General features: G+C 37.2%; 1 protein-coding gene across 2 annotated transcripts in view; it reads right to left on the bottom strand.

Annotated features, from left to right (window-relative positions):
• Positions 1 to 15753, bottom strand: part of Cdh7 (cadherin 7) — a 159769-nt gene that overhangs the window by 18235 nt on the left and 125781 nt on the right. For both annotated transcript variants that reach the window (XM_057770275.1, XM_057770276.1), the window contains 3 exons: positions 15409 to 15530; positions 14664 to 14781; positions 1070 to 1321 (listed from right to left, as the gene is read on the bottom strand). In XM_057770275.1, the coding sequence (XP_057626258.1) occupies positions 1070 to 1321; positions 14664 to 14781; positions 15409 to 15530 (492 nt within the window). The remainder of the gene's footprint in view (positions 1 to 1069; positions 1322 to 14663; positions 14782 to 15408; positions 15531 to 15753) is intronic.

The raw sequence follows: 15753 nt of genomic DNA, 5'->3' as shown, positions 1-15753 counted from the left end.
TGTTGCTTTTGAATAAACTTTTTCATTATCCAATGACCATATTGGATAGCTTCCAATATTAAAAACAATGCTATACAAACTCCTATGTAAATATAAGCAAATGTAGTTCAGTCAATAATAAGTTAATAATAGGAAAATAGAATTAAATATGACAATAATTCTCAAGAAATTATAATACTTGTATTGCCAGAACTTCATTATTGTAAATACCAAAATAAACACTCACTGAACATATTTCTTGATAAATCTGTCCATTATGTCATTTCTCAAATAAGCATACTATCAAAACGACAGTGAAAATACCCCTTCTAGTCTATTATAATGCTCATGTAAATATTTCTCACACAAAGAAACAGGATGAGGTAAATTTCAAAGTAAACTAATAAAAGTCACCATAGTAGTTAATTTTTCCTGGGTTTTATGTTAAAAATGAATTTCATATTCTTTTATTATATTTTGTGCTTTGAATAATACTACAAGTTGAAAATATAAGTAATGAGTGTTAAAATAACACTGGTGAATTATTCACATATCTTTGTAAATACACTCAAAAGAAATAAAAATAAGGTAAGAAAACATGTGGTGTTTGTTTTGGCAACTGCTCCTATAAAGAAAAGAACAAATCCTGGAAACAACTTAAATGCCCTTCAACCAAAGACTGGATAAGAACAATGTGGTACATTTACACAATGGAGTACTACAAAGCAGAAAAAATGACATCTTGAATTTTGCAGGAAAATGGATGGAGCTAGAAAACATTATTTCAAGTGAGGTAACCCAGCCACAGAAAGACAATTATCACATATATTCACTCATAGGTGGCTTTTACACATAAAACAAAGAAAACCACAATCCCAGAGAACTTAGACAACAATGAGGACACTAAGAGATACTTACATAGATCTAATCTACATGGGAAGTAGAAAAAGACCAGATCTCCTGAGTAAATTGGGAGCACGGAGACTTGTGGTAGGGTTGAAGAGGAGGAAAGAGGTAGGGAGGGAAGCAGAGAAAAATGTAGAGTTCAAGGTAAATCAATAAAAGAGACAGAAGCACAAATAGTACTTACCGAATAGTGTCAAGACACAGGCCAGTATTGCTATCAGAGCCCCAGTGCTGAGGCCAGCGGGTAAAACATAAGCCTCTGCATTGCAGGTTTGTGCCACACCATCCGCATCACAGTCACAGACTCGAATGGTAAGGGTGTTGGTACTACTTAGTGAAGGAGATCCACTGTCCACAATGAAAATTGGCAGATAGTAAACTGATTGTTCCTGCCTGCGGAAGCCATTTCTCCTGGTAAGTATTGAGGCTGTGTTGTCTAGAATTAAGAACAAAAATGTATAATAAGCCTTAAAATGAACTTTATCTTCACAAACTTAAAGTTAATCTTTTTATTTTGCTCCTTAATAATAAAACATATATAGCATATATTTTTCAGCATCCCTCAAAAAATTTCTTTGGACAGACAGGTAAATTTCCTATGGAATTCATCTTAAGGTATTCTTGATACTCTACGAATAGCAAAGACACAGTCATAAGGTAAAATTAAATGTATTATTAAATGGAACTTTTATATATTTTAATATTTTTGTAACTAAAATTTCAGACCATATACTTATAGAAAGATTGGTAAAAATTTTCAGTTAGTAGCCTCTCCTTTTTTAACATCATTTCAAGTTCATCCCTTGTTTGACGGGTTGCCATATTAGTCACAAACCCAGTCTTACAGAAAGTACTAAAAGGAAAACCACAAACCAAGGAAGCCAACAACACCAATAATAACAGAGACATATGAAACCCTCCACCAGCACAACTCAAAGAAGGGAAACACACAAAAACTATCACAAGAAAAAAATAACCAGAGTTAACAACCACTGGTCATTAATATCACTTAATATCACAGGACTCAATTCACCTATAAAAAGCCACAGTAGAATTACAGGCCAATCTCACTCATGAACATTGAGGCAAAAATTCTCAACAAAATACTGGCAAACTGAATCCAAGAACACATTAGAAAAATTATTCATTATGATCAAGTAGGTTTCATCCCAGAGGTGTAGGACGAGTTCAATATACACAAATCTATCAATGTAATCTGTCATATAAATAAACTGAAAAAAAAACCTTATGATTATTTCATTAGATGCTGAAAAAGCATTTGACAAAATTCAACGTCCCTTTATGATAAAGGTATTGGCGAGATTAGGGATACAAGGGTCATACCTAAATATAATAAAAGCTATTTACAGCAAGCTGACAGCTAACAGCAAATTAAACAGTGAGAAACTCAAAGCCATCAGGAACACGACAAGGATGTCCACTCTCTCCATACCTCTTCAATACAGTGCTTGAAGTTTTAGCAATAGCAATAAGACAACATAAGGGGATCAAGGGGATTCGAATTGGAAAGGAAGAAGTTAAACTTTCGTTATTTGCAGATGATATGATAGTGTAAATAAGCGACCCCCAAAACTCCACCAAAGAACTCCTACAGCTGAGAAACACCTTTAGTAATGTGGAAGGATAAAGATCAACTCCAAAAAATCAGTTACCCTCCTATACACAAAGGATGAGGAAGCAGAAAGGGAAATCAAAGAAGCATCACATTTCACGATAGTCACAAATAGCATAAAATATTTAGGGGTAATTGTAAACAAGGAAGTGAAAGATCTATTTGACAAGAACTTCTCTGAAGAAAGAAATTGAAGAGGATACCATAAAATCGAAGGATCTCCCTTGCTCTTGGATTGGGAGGATCAACACAATAAAAATGGCAATTCTATCAAAAGCAATCTATAGAGTCAATGCAATCCCCATAAAAATTCCATCAAAATTCTCCATCGACCTTGAGAGGACAATACTCAACTTTATGTGGAAAAACAAAAAGGCCAGTATAGACCAAACAATCTTATACAATAAAGGAACTTCTGGAGGCATTATCATTCCTGACTCCAAACTCTATTACAGAGCTACAGTATTGAAAACAGCTTGGTATTGGCAAAAAAACAGAGAAGACGATCAATAGAATCTAATAGAAGACCTGGATTTTAACCCACAAACCTATGAACACCCAATTTTCAATAAAGGAGCTAAAAATAAACAATGGAAGGAAGAAAACATCTTCAAAAAATGGTGCTGGAATAACTGGATGCCAAACTATAGAAGAATGAAAATAGATCCATATCTATCACCATGCACAAAACTCAAGTCCAAATGGATTAAAGACCTCAATATCAGTCTGAACACACTGAACCTGACAGAAGAGAAATTGGGAACTACTCTACAACACATGGGCACAGGAGACCACTTCCTACGTATAATCCCAGTAGCACAGACATTAAGGGCAGTATTGAATAAATGATATCTCCTAAAACTGAGAAGCTTCTGTAAAGCAAAGGACACTGTCATTAAGACAAAAAGGCAACCTACTGAATGGGAGAAGATCTTCACCAACCCCGCAACAGACAAAGGTTTGATCTCCAAAATATATAAAGAACTCAAGAAACTAGACTTTAAAATGCTAATTAACCCAATAAAAAAATGGGGCACTGAAATGAACAGAGAATTCTCAACAGAAGAAGTTCAAATGACCAAAATACACTTAGGGACATGCTCAAGCTCATTAACGATCAGGGAAATTCAACTCAAAACAACTTTGAGATACCATCTTATACCTGTCACAATGGCTAAAATCAAAAACATCAAGGATAGCCTTTGCTGGAGAGGATGTGGAGTAAGAGGAGCACTCATCCATTGCTGGTGGGAATGCAAACTTGTGCAACCACTTTGGAAAGCAGTGTGGCAGTTTCTCAGGAAATTCGGGATCAACCTACCCCAGGACCCAGCAATACCACTCTTGGGAATATACCCAAGAGATGCCCTATCATACTACAAAAGCATTTGTTTGACTATGTTCATAGCAGCATTATTTGTAATAGACAGAACCTGGAAACAACCTAGATGCCCTTCAATGGAAGAATGGATGAAGAAAGTGTGGAATACATACAAATTAGAGTACTATTCAGCAGTAAAAAAAAAACCGACATCGTGAATTTTGCATGCAAATGGACGGAAATAGAAAACACTATCCTGAATGAGGTAACCCAGACCCAAAAAGATGAACATAGGATATACTCACTCATAATTGGTTTCTAGCCATAAATAAAGGACTTTGAGCCTATAATTCGTGATCCTTAGAGAAGCTAAACAAAAAGGTTTTATTTTTCCTCCTGGATATGGGAAGTAGACAAGATTGCCAGCAAAAATTGACAACTTGAGCGTAAGGTGAGATAGGGGAAAGGGGAGATGGTGAGAGAAAAGTGAGAAGGGGAGGATGGGGAGAGCTTGGGGGAATGGGATGGATGGGATAAAGGAAGGATGGATATGGGAGCACGGAAGTATATATCTTAATTTAGGGAGCCATTTTAGGAGTGGCAGGAGACTTGACTCTAGCGCAGCTCCCAGGGGTCCAGGGTGATGTCCCCAGCTAGTTTCTTGGGCAGCTGAGGACAAGGATCCTGAAATGACCCTATCCTATAGCCATATTGATGAATATCTTTCATATCACCATAGAATCTTCATCTGGCGATGGATGGAGATAGAGACAGACACCCACATTGGAGCACTGGACTGAGCTCTCAAGGTCCAAATGAGGAGCAGAAGGAGGGAGAACATGAACTAGGAAGTCAGGACAGCGAAGGGTGCACTCACCCACTGAGACGGTGTGGCTGATCTAATGGGAGCTCACCAAGGCCCCCTGGACTTGGATTCAAAAAACATGGGATAAAACCAGACTCTCTGAACATGCCGGACAATGAGGGCTGCTGAGAAGTCAAGACAATGGCATGGGGTTTTGATCCTACGGCATGTACTGGCTTTGTGGGAGCCTAGCCTGTTTAGATGTTCACCTTCCTAGACCTGGATGGAGGGGCAGGACCTCGGACTTCTCTCAGAGCCAGGAAACCTGACTGCTGTTCAGACTGGAGAGGGAGGGGGAGGGGAGTCGTGGAAGGGTGAAGAAAATGGGAGGCAGGGAGGTGGCAGAAATTTTTAATAAAAAAAAAAAGAAAGAATAAAAGGATGGGGAAATGTTAGGAATTAGAGTCTTCTATTAGATGCAAAGTTCTGATGGAAGGAAATGTCTATCAATGTTAATTAACCACAGGACAGGTATTGAGCAAGAATAAAGCCTTGATGGAAAAAAAAAGGCACAGGTTAAGACAAAGGATACAAAAATAGGATCCAACATTCTGCTGTTTACAAGAAACACACCTCAACTTCAAAGACAGAGTAAAGTGTTGGGGAAGGAATTTCCAATCAAATAGATCACAGAAACAAGCAGGTGTGGCTATACTAACATCTAACAAAATTGATTTCAGACTAAAACCAATCAGAGGAGATGAAGGACACTTTATACTCATAGCAGGAACAATTCAACAAAATGAAGTCTCAATCCTGAATATCTACACCCCTAATATAAAAGCACCTACATATGTAAAAGAAACAATACTAGAATTCAAAGCATACATGAAACCCCACACTCTAATAGTACGAGATTTCAACAGTCTTCTCTCACCAATGGACAGGTCAACCAGACACCACTGAGACAGACGGTGTGACTGATCCAATGGGAGCTCACCAAGGCCAGGTGGACTGGGACTGAATGAGTATGTGATCAAACCAGACTCTCTGAATGTGGCTGACAATGAGGGCAGACTGAGAAGCCAATGATAAGGACACAGGGTTTTGATTCTACTTCATGTAATTTAAAAATGAAAAACAACAAGTTAACATCAATTGCATGTTAAGCAGCACAAATCATATTCAACTGTAGCAAAAAGCTAAGCATAATTTTAGATTAGATAAAATAAAAAAGGATCAGTTTGTATTTTATCTATTTTCACATATGCAGATTTTGAGATGGTTGCCAAAATCTTAATGTTTTACATTTAACAATACAATGAATTTGTAAATTTCATTAGCTAGTTAATTAATTAAACATGAACATTTTTAGGAATATTGTTTTTGTTTCTGTACAGTTAATAATACACATGTTGAGCTGCACCTGTACTGAGGAGAACCATCCATCCGGTGGACCCGCCCTTTTGTGAGATCCTTGACCAGCAAGAGACCCTGTGCCTGTAATAAGGAGATCTATCCAGAGGGTAAGTGTGTGCTCGTCTGGCTGGCCGGATGCTCCAGAAACAGAGTACAGGCCCCCTCCAATTCCCTAAATGTTTCTAGTCATTCAGCAGGGCATCTCCCTGGCTACTGGCTTTCTCTACCCCATTTCATCTTGCCCCCAAGCACCTCTTTGCATCTGCAACGTCCTAGGATCCCTCAACTCAGCCTGCTTCAGGGCTGAGGGTCTGAGGAGCCAGTGGTGAGTGCTCCTGAGGCTGGGGCTTCTTTGTTCCACACAACCCTGCCCACTCCAAGTCTGCCCTTTTGTCTGTGAGGTCCTTGGCTAACAAGAGGCCTTATACCTCTACTGAGGAGATCCATCTGGAGGGGGAAGTCTGTGCCCGTCCGGCCAGCCAGACACCCCAGGAATGGAGTACAGCCCCCTTCCAATTCCCTAAACATTTCTGGCCATTCATTTGGGCATCTCTCCTCCTACTGGATTTCTCTATTTACCCATCCCATCTTGTCCCCAAGCACTCCTTTCCATCTGCCGGGTTCTTAGATCCACCACCCCAGCCTGCTTCAGGGCAAAAGGGATCTGAGAGCCAGCTCCAGTGCTGAGGAGACATAAAAAAGGGCAGACCAAGAAAAACCTCTAAGTACACAGTCAGCCACAGCAAAGATTGAACAAAAATGCCAAGATTCTCCTGGCCACATTTGAAGGAAGGGACAGGCAGGCACCAATGCAAGAATTCCTCCAACAACCTGAAAAGCAACATGATAACACCAGAATCCAGCGAACACACAAAAGAAAGACTTGAACACCTTAACAAAGAATAAGTAGAAGAAATCAACTTTAAATGTAACATTATGAAAATTATGGAGACCCTTGAACAGGAAGTAAAAAACTCACTTAAAGAAATGGAAGAGAAGATGAACAAAAAGTTAGAAGAAATTAATAAATCCCTCAAAGATAGCCAAGAAGCCAAGAAAAAGCAAACAAACAGGTAAAGGAAACAATTCAAGACTTGAAGACCGAAATGGAGGTAATAAAGAAGACACAAACCAAAAAAGCGATGGATATGGAAAATGTGAGTAAATGAACAGGAACTACAGACACATATAACCAACAGAATACAAGAGATAAAAGAAAGAATCTCAGGTGCTGAAGATACTATAGAGAAAATAGACACATTGATCAAAGAAAACAGCAAATTCAACAAATTCTTAACACAAAACATCCAGGAAATCTGGAATACCATGAAAAGATAAATCCTAAGAATAATAGGGTAGAAGCAGCAGAAGAAGTACAGGTCAAAGGCCCAGAAAATATATCCAACATTTTATAGTAGAAAACTTTCCCAACTTAAAGAAGGATATTCCTATGAAGGTACAAGAAGCACACAAAACGCCAAATAGACTGGATCAAAAAAAAGTTCCCTCACCATGTAATAATCAAAACACAAAACATACAGAATAAAGAAAGAATATTAAGAGCTTCAAGGGAAAATGTTCAAGTAAATATAAAGGGATACCTATCAGAATTACAACTGACTTCTCTATGGAAACCATGAAATCCATAAGGGCTTGGATAGATGTGCTACAGACACTAAGAGACCGTGGATGCAAGACCAGTCTACTATACACAGCAAAGCTTGCATTCACAATCGATAGAGAAAACAAGATATTCCAGGACAAAAAGAGATTTAAACAATATACAGCCATAAACCCAAACTTACAGAAAGTACTAAAAAGAAAACCACAAACCAAGGAAGCCAACAACACCCATAATAACACAGACATATGACAACCCTCCACCAGCACAACTCAAAGAAGGGAAACACACAAACACTACCACCAAAAAAGTAAATAAATAAATAGCAGGAGTTAACAACCACTGGTCATTAATATCACTTAATATCAATGGACTCAATTCACCTATAAAAAGACACAGGCTAAGAGAATAGATATTAAAACAGGACCCAACATTCTTCTATTTACAAGAAATACACCTTAACCTCAAAGACAGACATTACCTCAGAGTAAAGGATTCGGAAAAGGTTTTTCAATCAAATGGACCTAAGAAACAAGCTGGTGTGGCTATACTAATATCCAACAAAATTGATTCCAAACTAAAATCTCTCAGAAGAGATGGAGATGTTATACTTATAACAGGAACAATTCACCAGGATGAAGTCTCAATCCTGAATATCAATGCCCCTAATATAAAGCACCCACATATATAAAAGAAACATTAATAGAATTCAAAGCACACAGCAGACCTCACACACTAATAGTAGGAGATTTCAACACTCCTCTCTCAGCAATGGACATGTCAACCAGACAGAAACTTAACAGAGAAATAAGAGAAATAACAGATATAATGAATCAAATGGACTTAAGAGACATGTATAGAACATTCCACCCAAAGACAAAAGAATATACCTTCTTCTAAGCATCTCATGGAAGCTTCTTGAAAATTGACTACATACTCAGTAACAAAGAAAACATCCAGAGATACAAAAAAAAAATTTAGTAACCACCTGTGTCTTATTGGATCATCATGGAATAAAGTTAGAATTTAACAATTTTACACCTAGAAAGACTACAAACTAATGGAAACTTAACAGTCACCTAATGAACTACCCCTAGGTTCAAAAACAAATAAGAAAGAAATTAAATCTTTCTTAAATTAAATGAAAATAAAGACACAACATACCCAAATCTATGGGACACTATGAAAGCAGTGCTAAAAGGAAAGTTCATATCATTATGTGCCCACATTAAAAAAGAAAAAAAAAAGGAGAAATTTCACATTAGAGACTAAACAGCACACATGAAAGCACTAGAAAAAAAAAAAGAAACAGACAAACCCAGGAGGAGTAGAAGACTGGAAATAATCAATCTGAGGGCTGAAATCAACAAAATAGAAATGCAGAAAACAGTCTAAAAAATCAATGAAACAAAGAGCTGGTTATTTGAGAAAATTAGCAAGATTGGCAAATTCCTATCCAAACTAATCAAAAGGCAGAGAGAGAACATGCAAATTAAAAAGATCAGAAATGAAAAGAGGGACATAACACCAGACACTGAGGAAATTCAGAGAATCATTGGGTCTTACTACAAAAGACTCTATGCCACAAAATTAGAAAATGTAAAAGAAATAGACAATTTTTAGGCTAAGTATCATACACCAAAATTAAATCAAGACCAAGTGAACAATTTAAATAGACCTATAAGTCGCAAGAAAACAGAAGTTGTCATCAAAAACCTCGCTACCAAAAAAAAAAAAAAAAAAAAAAAAAAAGCCCAGGACCAGGTAGTTTAATGCAGAATAATACCAGAACTTCAAAGAAGAGATAATACCTATACTCCATAATATGCTTCACATAATAGAAACAGAAGAGTCATTGACAAACTCTTATGAAGCTACAGTCACCCTGATAGGAAAAGCACACAGAGACTCAACCAAGAAAGAGAATTACAGACAATCTCACTAATGAACATTGATGCAAAAATTCTCAATACAATACTGACAAACCAAATCCAACAACACATCAAAAAATTATCCATTGTGATCAAGTAGACTTCATCCCAGAGAGGCAGGGCTGGTTCAACATACAAAAATCTATCAATGTAATCCATCATAAAAACAAACTGAAAGAAAAAAAAAACATATGATCATTTCATTAGATGCTGAAAAAGCATTTGACACACCCCTTTATGATAAAGGTCTTGGAGAGATTACAACTAACATTAGATTTAATGGAAAAAAACTCAAAGCCATTCCACTAAAATCAGGAACAAGACAGGGCTGTCTACTCTCTCCATATCTCTTCAATATTGTTCTTGAAGTTCTAGCAATAGTAGTAAGACAATATAAGAATTTCAAGGTGATTCAAATTGGAAAGGAACAAGTCAAACTTTCGTTATTTTCAGATAATATGATAGTATACAGAAGTGACCATAAAACTCTTCCAAAGAACTCCTACAGCTGATAAATACCTTCAGTGATGTGGCAGGATACAAGAACAATTCCAAAAAATCAGTAGCCCTCCTATATACAAAGAATAAAGAAGCAGAGAGGGAAATCAGAGAAACATCACCTTTCATGATAGCCACAAATAGTATAAAGTATCTTGGGCTAACACTAACAAAGGAAGTGAAAGATCTATTTAACAAGAACTTTAAGGTTTTGAAGAAAGAAATGGAAGAGGACGCAAGGAAATGGAATGATCTCCTATGCTCTTGAATTGGTAGGATCAACATGGTAAAAATGACAATACTACCAAAGACAATTGATAGATTCAATGCAATCCCCATCAAAATCCCAACAAAATTCTTCACAGAACTTGAGAGAACAATAACAAGTGTATATGAAAAAAACAAACAAACAAACAAAAAAACCCAGGATAGCCAAAACAATCATAAAGGTACTTCCAGATGCATTATCATCCCTGACTTCAAACTCTATTACAGAGCTAAAGTACTGAAAACAGCTTGGTATTAGCATAAAAACAGAGACTTTGACCAATGGAATCTAACTGAAGACCTGGCTACTAATCCACAATCCTATGAACACCTGATTTTCAACATAGAATCTAAAATTATACATTTGAAGAAAGAAAGCATCTTTAACAAATGGTGCTGAAATGACTAGATGTCCACATGTAGAAGAATGAAAATAGATCCATATTTCACCATGCACAAAACTCAAGTCCAAATAGATTAAAGACCTTCATATAAATCCTACTACACTGAACCTGATAGAAGAAAAAGTGGGAAGTAGACTGCAACACAAGGGCACAGAAGACCGCTTCCTATGTATAACCCCAATAGCACAGACAATAAGAGCAGCAATGAATAAATGGGACCTCCTAAAACTGAGAAGTTTCTGTAAAGCAAAAGACACCATCATTAAGACAAACAGCAACCTACTAAATGGGAGAAAATCTTCACCAAACACACACCAGACAAATGTCTAATCTCCAAAATATATAAAGAACTCAGGAAACTAGACAGTAAATTCTTAATAACCCAATTAAAAATGGGGTACTGAACTGAACAGAGAATTCTCAACAGAAGTTCAAATGGCCAAAAGACACTTAAGGTCATGCTCAACCTCCTTAGCCATCAGGGAAAAGCAAATCAAAACAACTTTGAGATACCATCTTACACCTGTCAGAATGCCTAAATTAAAAACCAATGATAACCTATGCTGGAGAGGATGTGGACTACGGAGAACTCTCATCCTTTTCTGGTGGAAATGCAAACTTATGCAACCACTTTGGAAATCATTGTGTTGGTTTCTCAGGAAATTGGGAGTCAACCTACCTCAAGATCCAGCAATACCACTCTTGAGAATATACCCAAAAGATGCCCAGTAATACTACAAAAGCAATTGTTCAACTATGATTATAGCAGCACTATTTGTAATAGATAGAGCCTGGAAACTACCTAGATGCCCCTCAATGAAAAAATGGATAAAGTGTGGAACATATACACATTAGTGTACTACTGAGCAGTAAAAAACAATGCCATCTTAAATTTTGCATGCAAATGGATGGAAAGAGAAAACACTATTCGCAGTGACATAACTCAGACCCAAAAACATGAATATTGTATGTACTCATTCATTAGTGGACTCTAGCTATAAGCAAAGGACATTAAGTCTATAGTTCACTATCATAGAGAAACTAAATAATAAGGTGAACCCAAAGAAAAACATATAGAGATCCTCCTGGACATTGGAACCATACAAGATTACTGGGCAAAAGTAGGAAGTAAGGGGGTGGAGGTGGGGGTGTGTGTGGGGAAAGGAGAGTGGGGGAGACAAAAGGGATAAGGGAAGTGTAGGAGAGAGCTTGGGAGAGTGGGGTGGTTGAGATGGAGGAAGGGCAGATATGGGAGCAGGGAAGAAGATAGTTTAATTAAGGGAGCCATTTTAGGGTTGGCAAGAGACTTGGCTGTAGAGGGGATCCCAGGTGCCCACAGGGATGTCCCCAGCTAGGTCCTTGGGCAGTAGAGGAAAGGGTACCTGAACTGGTCTTGCCCCATAGTCACACTGTTGAATATCTCCAATATCACTATAGAACCTTTGGCGATGGATGTGAGATAGAGTGAGAGACCCACATAGGAGCAATGGACTGAATTCCCGAGGTCCAGTTGAAGAGTAGAAGGAGGGAGAAGATCAACAAAGTCACGACCGTGAGGGGTTGGTCCATTCACTGAGATAGTGTTCCTGAACTATTGGAAGCTCTCCAAAGCCAGCTGGACTGGGATTGAATGAGCATGTTATCAAACTGGACTCTCTGAATGTGGCTGACAATGGTGACTGACTGAGAAGCCACTGGGATTTGTTTCTACTGCATCTAATGGCTTTTTGGGATCCTAGTCTGTTTGGATGCACACCTTCCTATGCCTGGATGGAGCGGGGAGGGCCTTGAACTTCCCAAAGGACAAGGTACCCTACCCTTTCTTAGGAGGAAGAGGAGGGAGGAGGGTGAGTGAGAGAGCAGCCGGAGGGAAAAGGGAAGAGGGAGGATGACTGCGAGGGGTGCACCCACACACTGAGGCAATGGAGATGTTCTATCGGGAACTCACCAAGGCCAGCTGGCCGGGGTCTGAAAAAGCATGGGACAAAACCGGTCTCGCTGAACATAATGGACAATGAGGACTACTGAGAACTGAAGAACAATGGCAATGGGTTCTTGATCCTATTGCACGTAATGGCTTTGTGGGAGCCCAGGTAGTTTGGATGCTCACCTTAATAGACCTGGATGGAGGTGGGTGGTCCTTGGACCTCCCACAGGGCAGAGAAACCTGCTTGCTCTTTGGGCTGAGGAGGAAGGAAGACTTGATTGGGGGAGGGGGAGGGAATGGGAGGTGGTGGCGGGGAAGAGGCAGAAATCTTTAATAATTAAATAAATTAATTAATAAAAAAAAGAAAAAAATTCTACATATTGATTAATTCATTCATGCCAATGTTGATATTAAACATCATTATAAAGTTAGAGCAAAGAGTCATACAGTTGTTTACAAGTAGTCTAGCATGACAGATATAAAAATCATTGAAACACAGACACAGAAGCATATACACAGAAACAATAACACACACATGGAGACACACACAGATACACAGACACTGAATTTAGAATCACAAGCCAAATACTGAGCATGTGAAAAAAATAATGCCATGATCAAGAAAGTATTGCAGAATTTATGATACTCTATATTTGCTCTCCGAATGTGGAAGATAACATGAATGGTTTCTACCTATTCTTTTCCTGTCCTTCAAGGTATAGCATGGGGAGATTTATACTTGTGCCATGGGAATATTTCCATCTGTGTGACAGTATGGCTGCCCCATTAATCCAGTTTTTTTCTTGTGCACTCTGTATAGAAATATTGATGCTACTGGACTGTGGCACATGAGGGACATATTTACCACCTTCTTGTGAAGGTCATATATTCCCTATTCTGCATCTGTACAAGATGACTCCAAGGACTGAGTGAACATTTCCAACAATGATTAATCAGAGAGTTTGGGATTACCCACCCAGAGAATGCTCTTCTTTTATATTACTAAAGGGACAGCATAGTGTTATTAGGTTGAGAATGGGATCAGGAAAAAACTGTTACTTTCAGATTGAATTTTCCTGACCAAGATCACAGTTTTTGCATTAAAATTGTAGCCTCAAGCAAAAGACTTCCTAAGTTTCAACAGAATGCTTGTCTGTTCTGATAAGTCATATTGACTCTATTATAGAACTAAAACCTGATTCATATGAAAACCAGTATAATCTGTAAGAGTAAATTCTTATGTTTATTAAAAAGGTCTTATAGTTATTAATATATTTTAAGCAAACCTGGAATCTGCTTACTGGTACTTGTAAAGTGTCCCTTCAATAACACTCATGACTTCATGGGAGGAACTATCTTTAAAGTAAATTAAAGGAAATTCAATTTTATATAATAGGGAGTATTATTCTATTATTATTCACTGTTTGATCTTTGTTGAATAATTTTTATTATTAGATTTTTCATGTATAATGTTTATTTTCAAGTTAAAATATAATAATTGATGGTGTTATTTAGAATATTATGTGAATGATGATTTACATTGAAATTATTATTATTATCATTATTATTTTATAATATAATGATAATAATAATTATTATTAATATTCCCTCAAGTTGTGTTGTGTCAACATAGTTCAGTCCTTACTAAGAATCTTAGCAGGCCTTCAATGTATGACATCATGTAAATAAAGAGCTTGGTATATAAATGTGAGGGAATTATATAGGAGACAGACAAGACAAATATACCTAACTTTTTGCATTTGGCTTCATGTCTATATTGATTTAAATAGAAGCTTCTCCTCCATAAGAGCAAACACCTGGATTGAAATTTTTCAAGGAACTCATTGCCTTTTAATCCATATCTTTGTTGCTTTTTCCCATTATAAGCATCTTTAAGGAGGAAATGAGACTTGTTTAGAAGCAAATGCTTGCAATGATACATTTTCCCTTACCTTTGTTGTCTTTCAAAGAAAAGTTGTGGTTATTTGTTGTATCTGTTGTTAAGCTGAAGTAAAAGTGGTGCCCGTCAGATGGCTCATCTTTGTCTACAGCACTGATTTTCTGGATAACCTAGGTAGAGAGAATGTAATAGAGAAAGACATACTGCTGCACTCTGATGAAAGTTCTACAGCAGGACATAAGAATTTTTACACCTCATTGTAATGTGATTCCATTCAGTGAGGTTAGGCAGTAGATCAGGTGTACAAAATTACACTCAATTTAAAATAGGCTCTGGAAAACAAATCATATTCTTTTCATAGTGCATGTTTGAACTTACTTTTGTGAACCTCATAAACAAGCTGCTACAACTGTTCATACTTCCAAGTAAATATCACAAGATTCTGCGCAATATGGTAGACAAACCAAAGTCACTTTGAACTGCATTTCATTCTTAGTCAAGGTTCTTTCATAGCTGTGCTATGTAACATAAAGTGGAAACAGCTCAATCAAACTTAATAAGTTTTATTTCTTCTTAAAGGAATCCAAGCCTTTAATACACAACTGGGTTAATTTTTACAATATTTTCTTTACTCAGGATAACTGAGGAATTTTCAAAACCATATTAAAACAGAATTTGAAAGTTTTTTAATATTAGTTCATGCTACACATCCAAGTTCTGGGGTACTTCAAAGATATGACTAGGGAATGTTTTAAAGAAACTCCAAACAAAAAAGGAAGTTGATTTGAACCTCTCACCTGCCCAGGCTGAGCATTTTCACAGACAGTGGTTTCATAGTCCATGGCAAACTCAGGGGCATTGTCATTAATGTCCAGTATAGTGATGGCCACATATCCTCTGCCAACCTGAGATGGATTCTCTGGTAAATAAAAAAAGTTTTAATTAATTCTGATAGAATACTCATCATACTCTTGATATTTTATTCGAGAAACATGAAACAAGCAAAAAATGAAAATTTTCTTTTTCAAAAGTATAATCTCAAATAAAAATTCTCTTTGTAATACCACATATAATCTGGACCTTATAGACTCATTAACTTATATATTTATACATTTAAACACACATCTTATGTGGTTTTACAT

Source organism: Chionomys nivalis, chromosome 5, assembly GCF_950005125.1.
Source record: "Chionomys nivalis chromosome 5, mChiNiv1.1, whole genome shotgun sequence".
Lineage (NCBI taxonomy): Eukaryota > Metazoa > Chordata > Mammalia > Rodentia > Cricetidae > Chionomys > Chionomys nivalis.
Note: the sequence above shows the minus strand (reverse complement) of the source record. Positions and strands in the feature narration are given on the sequence as shown.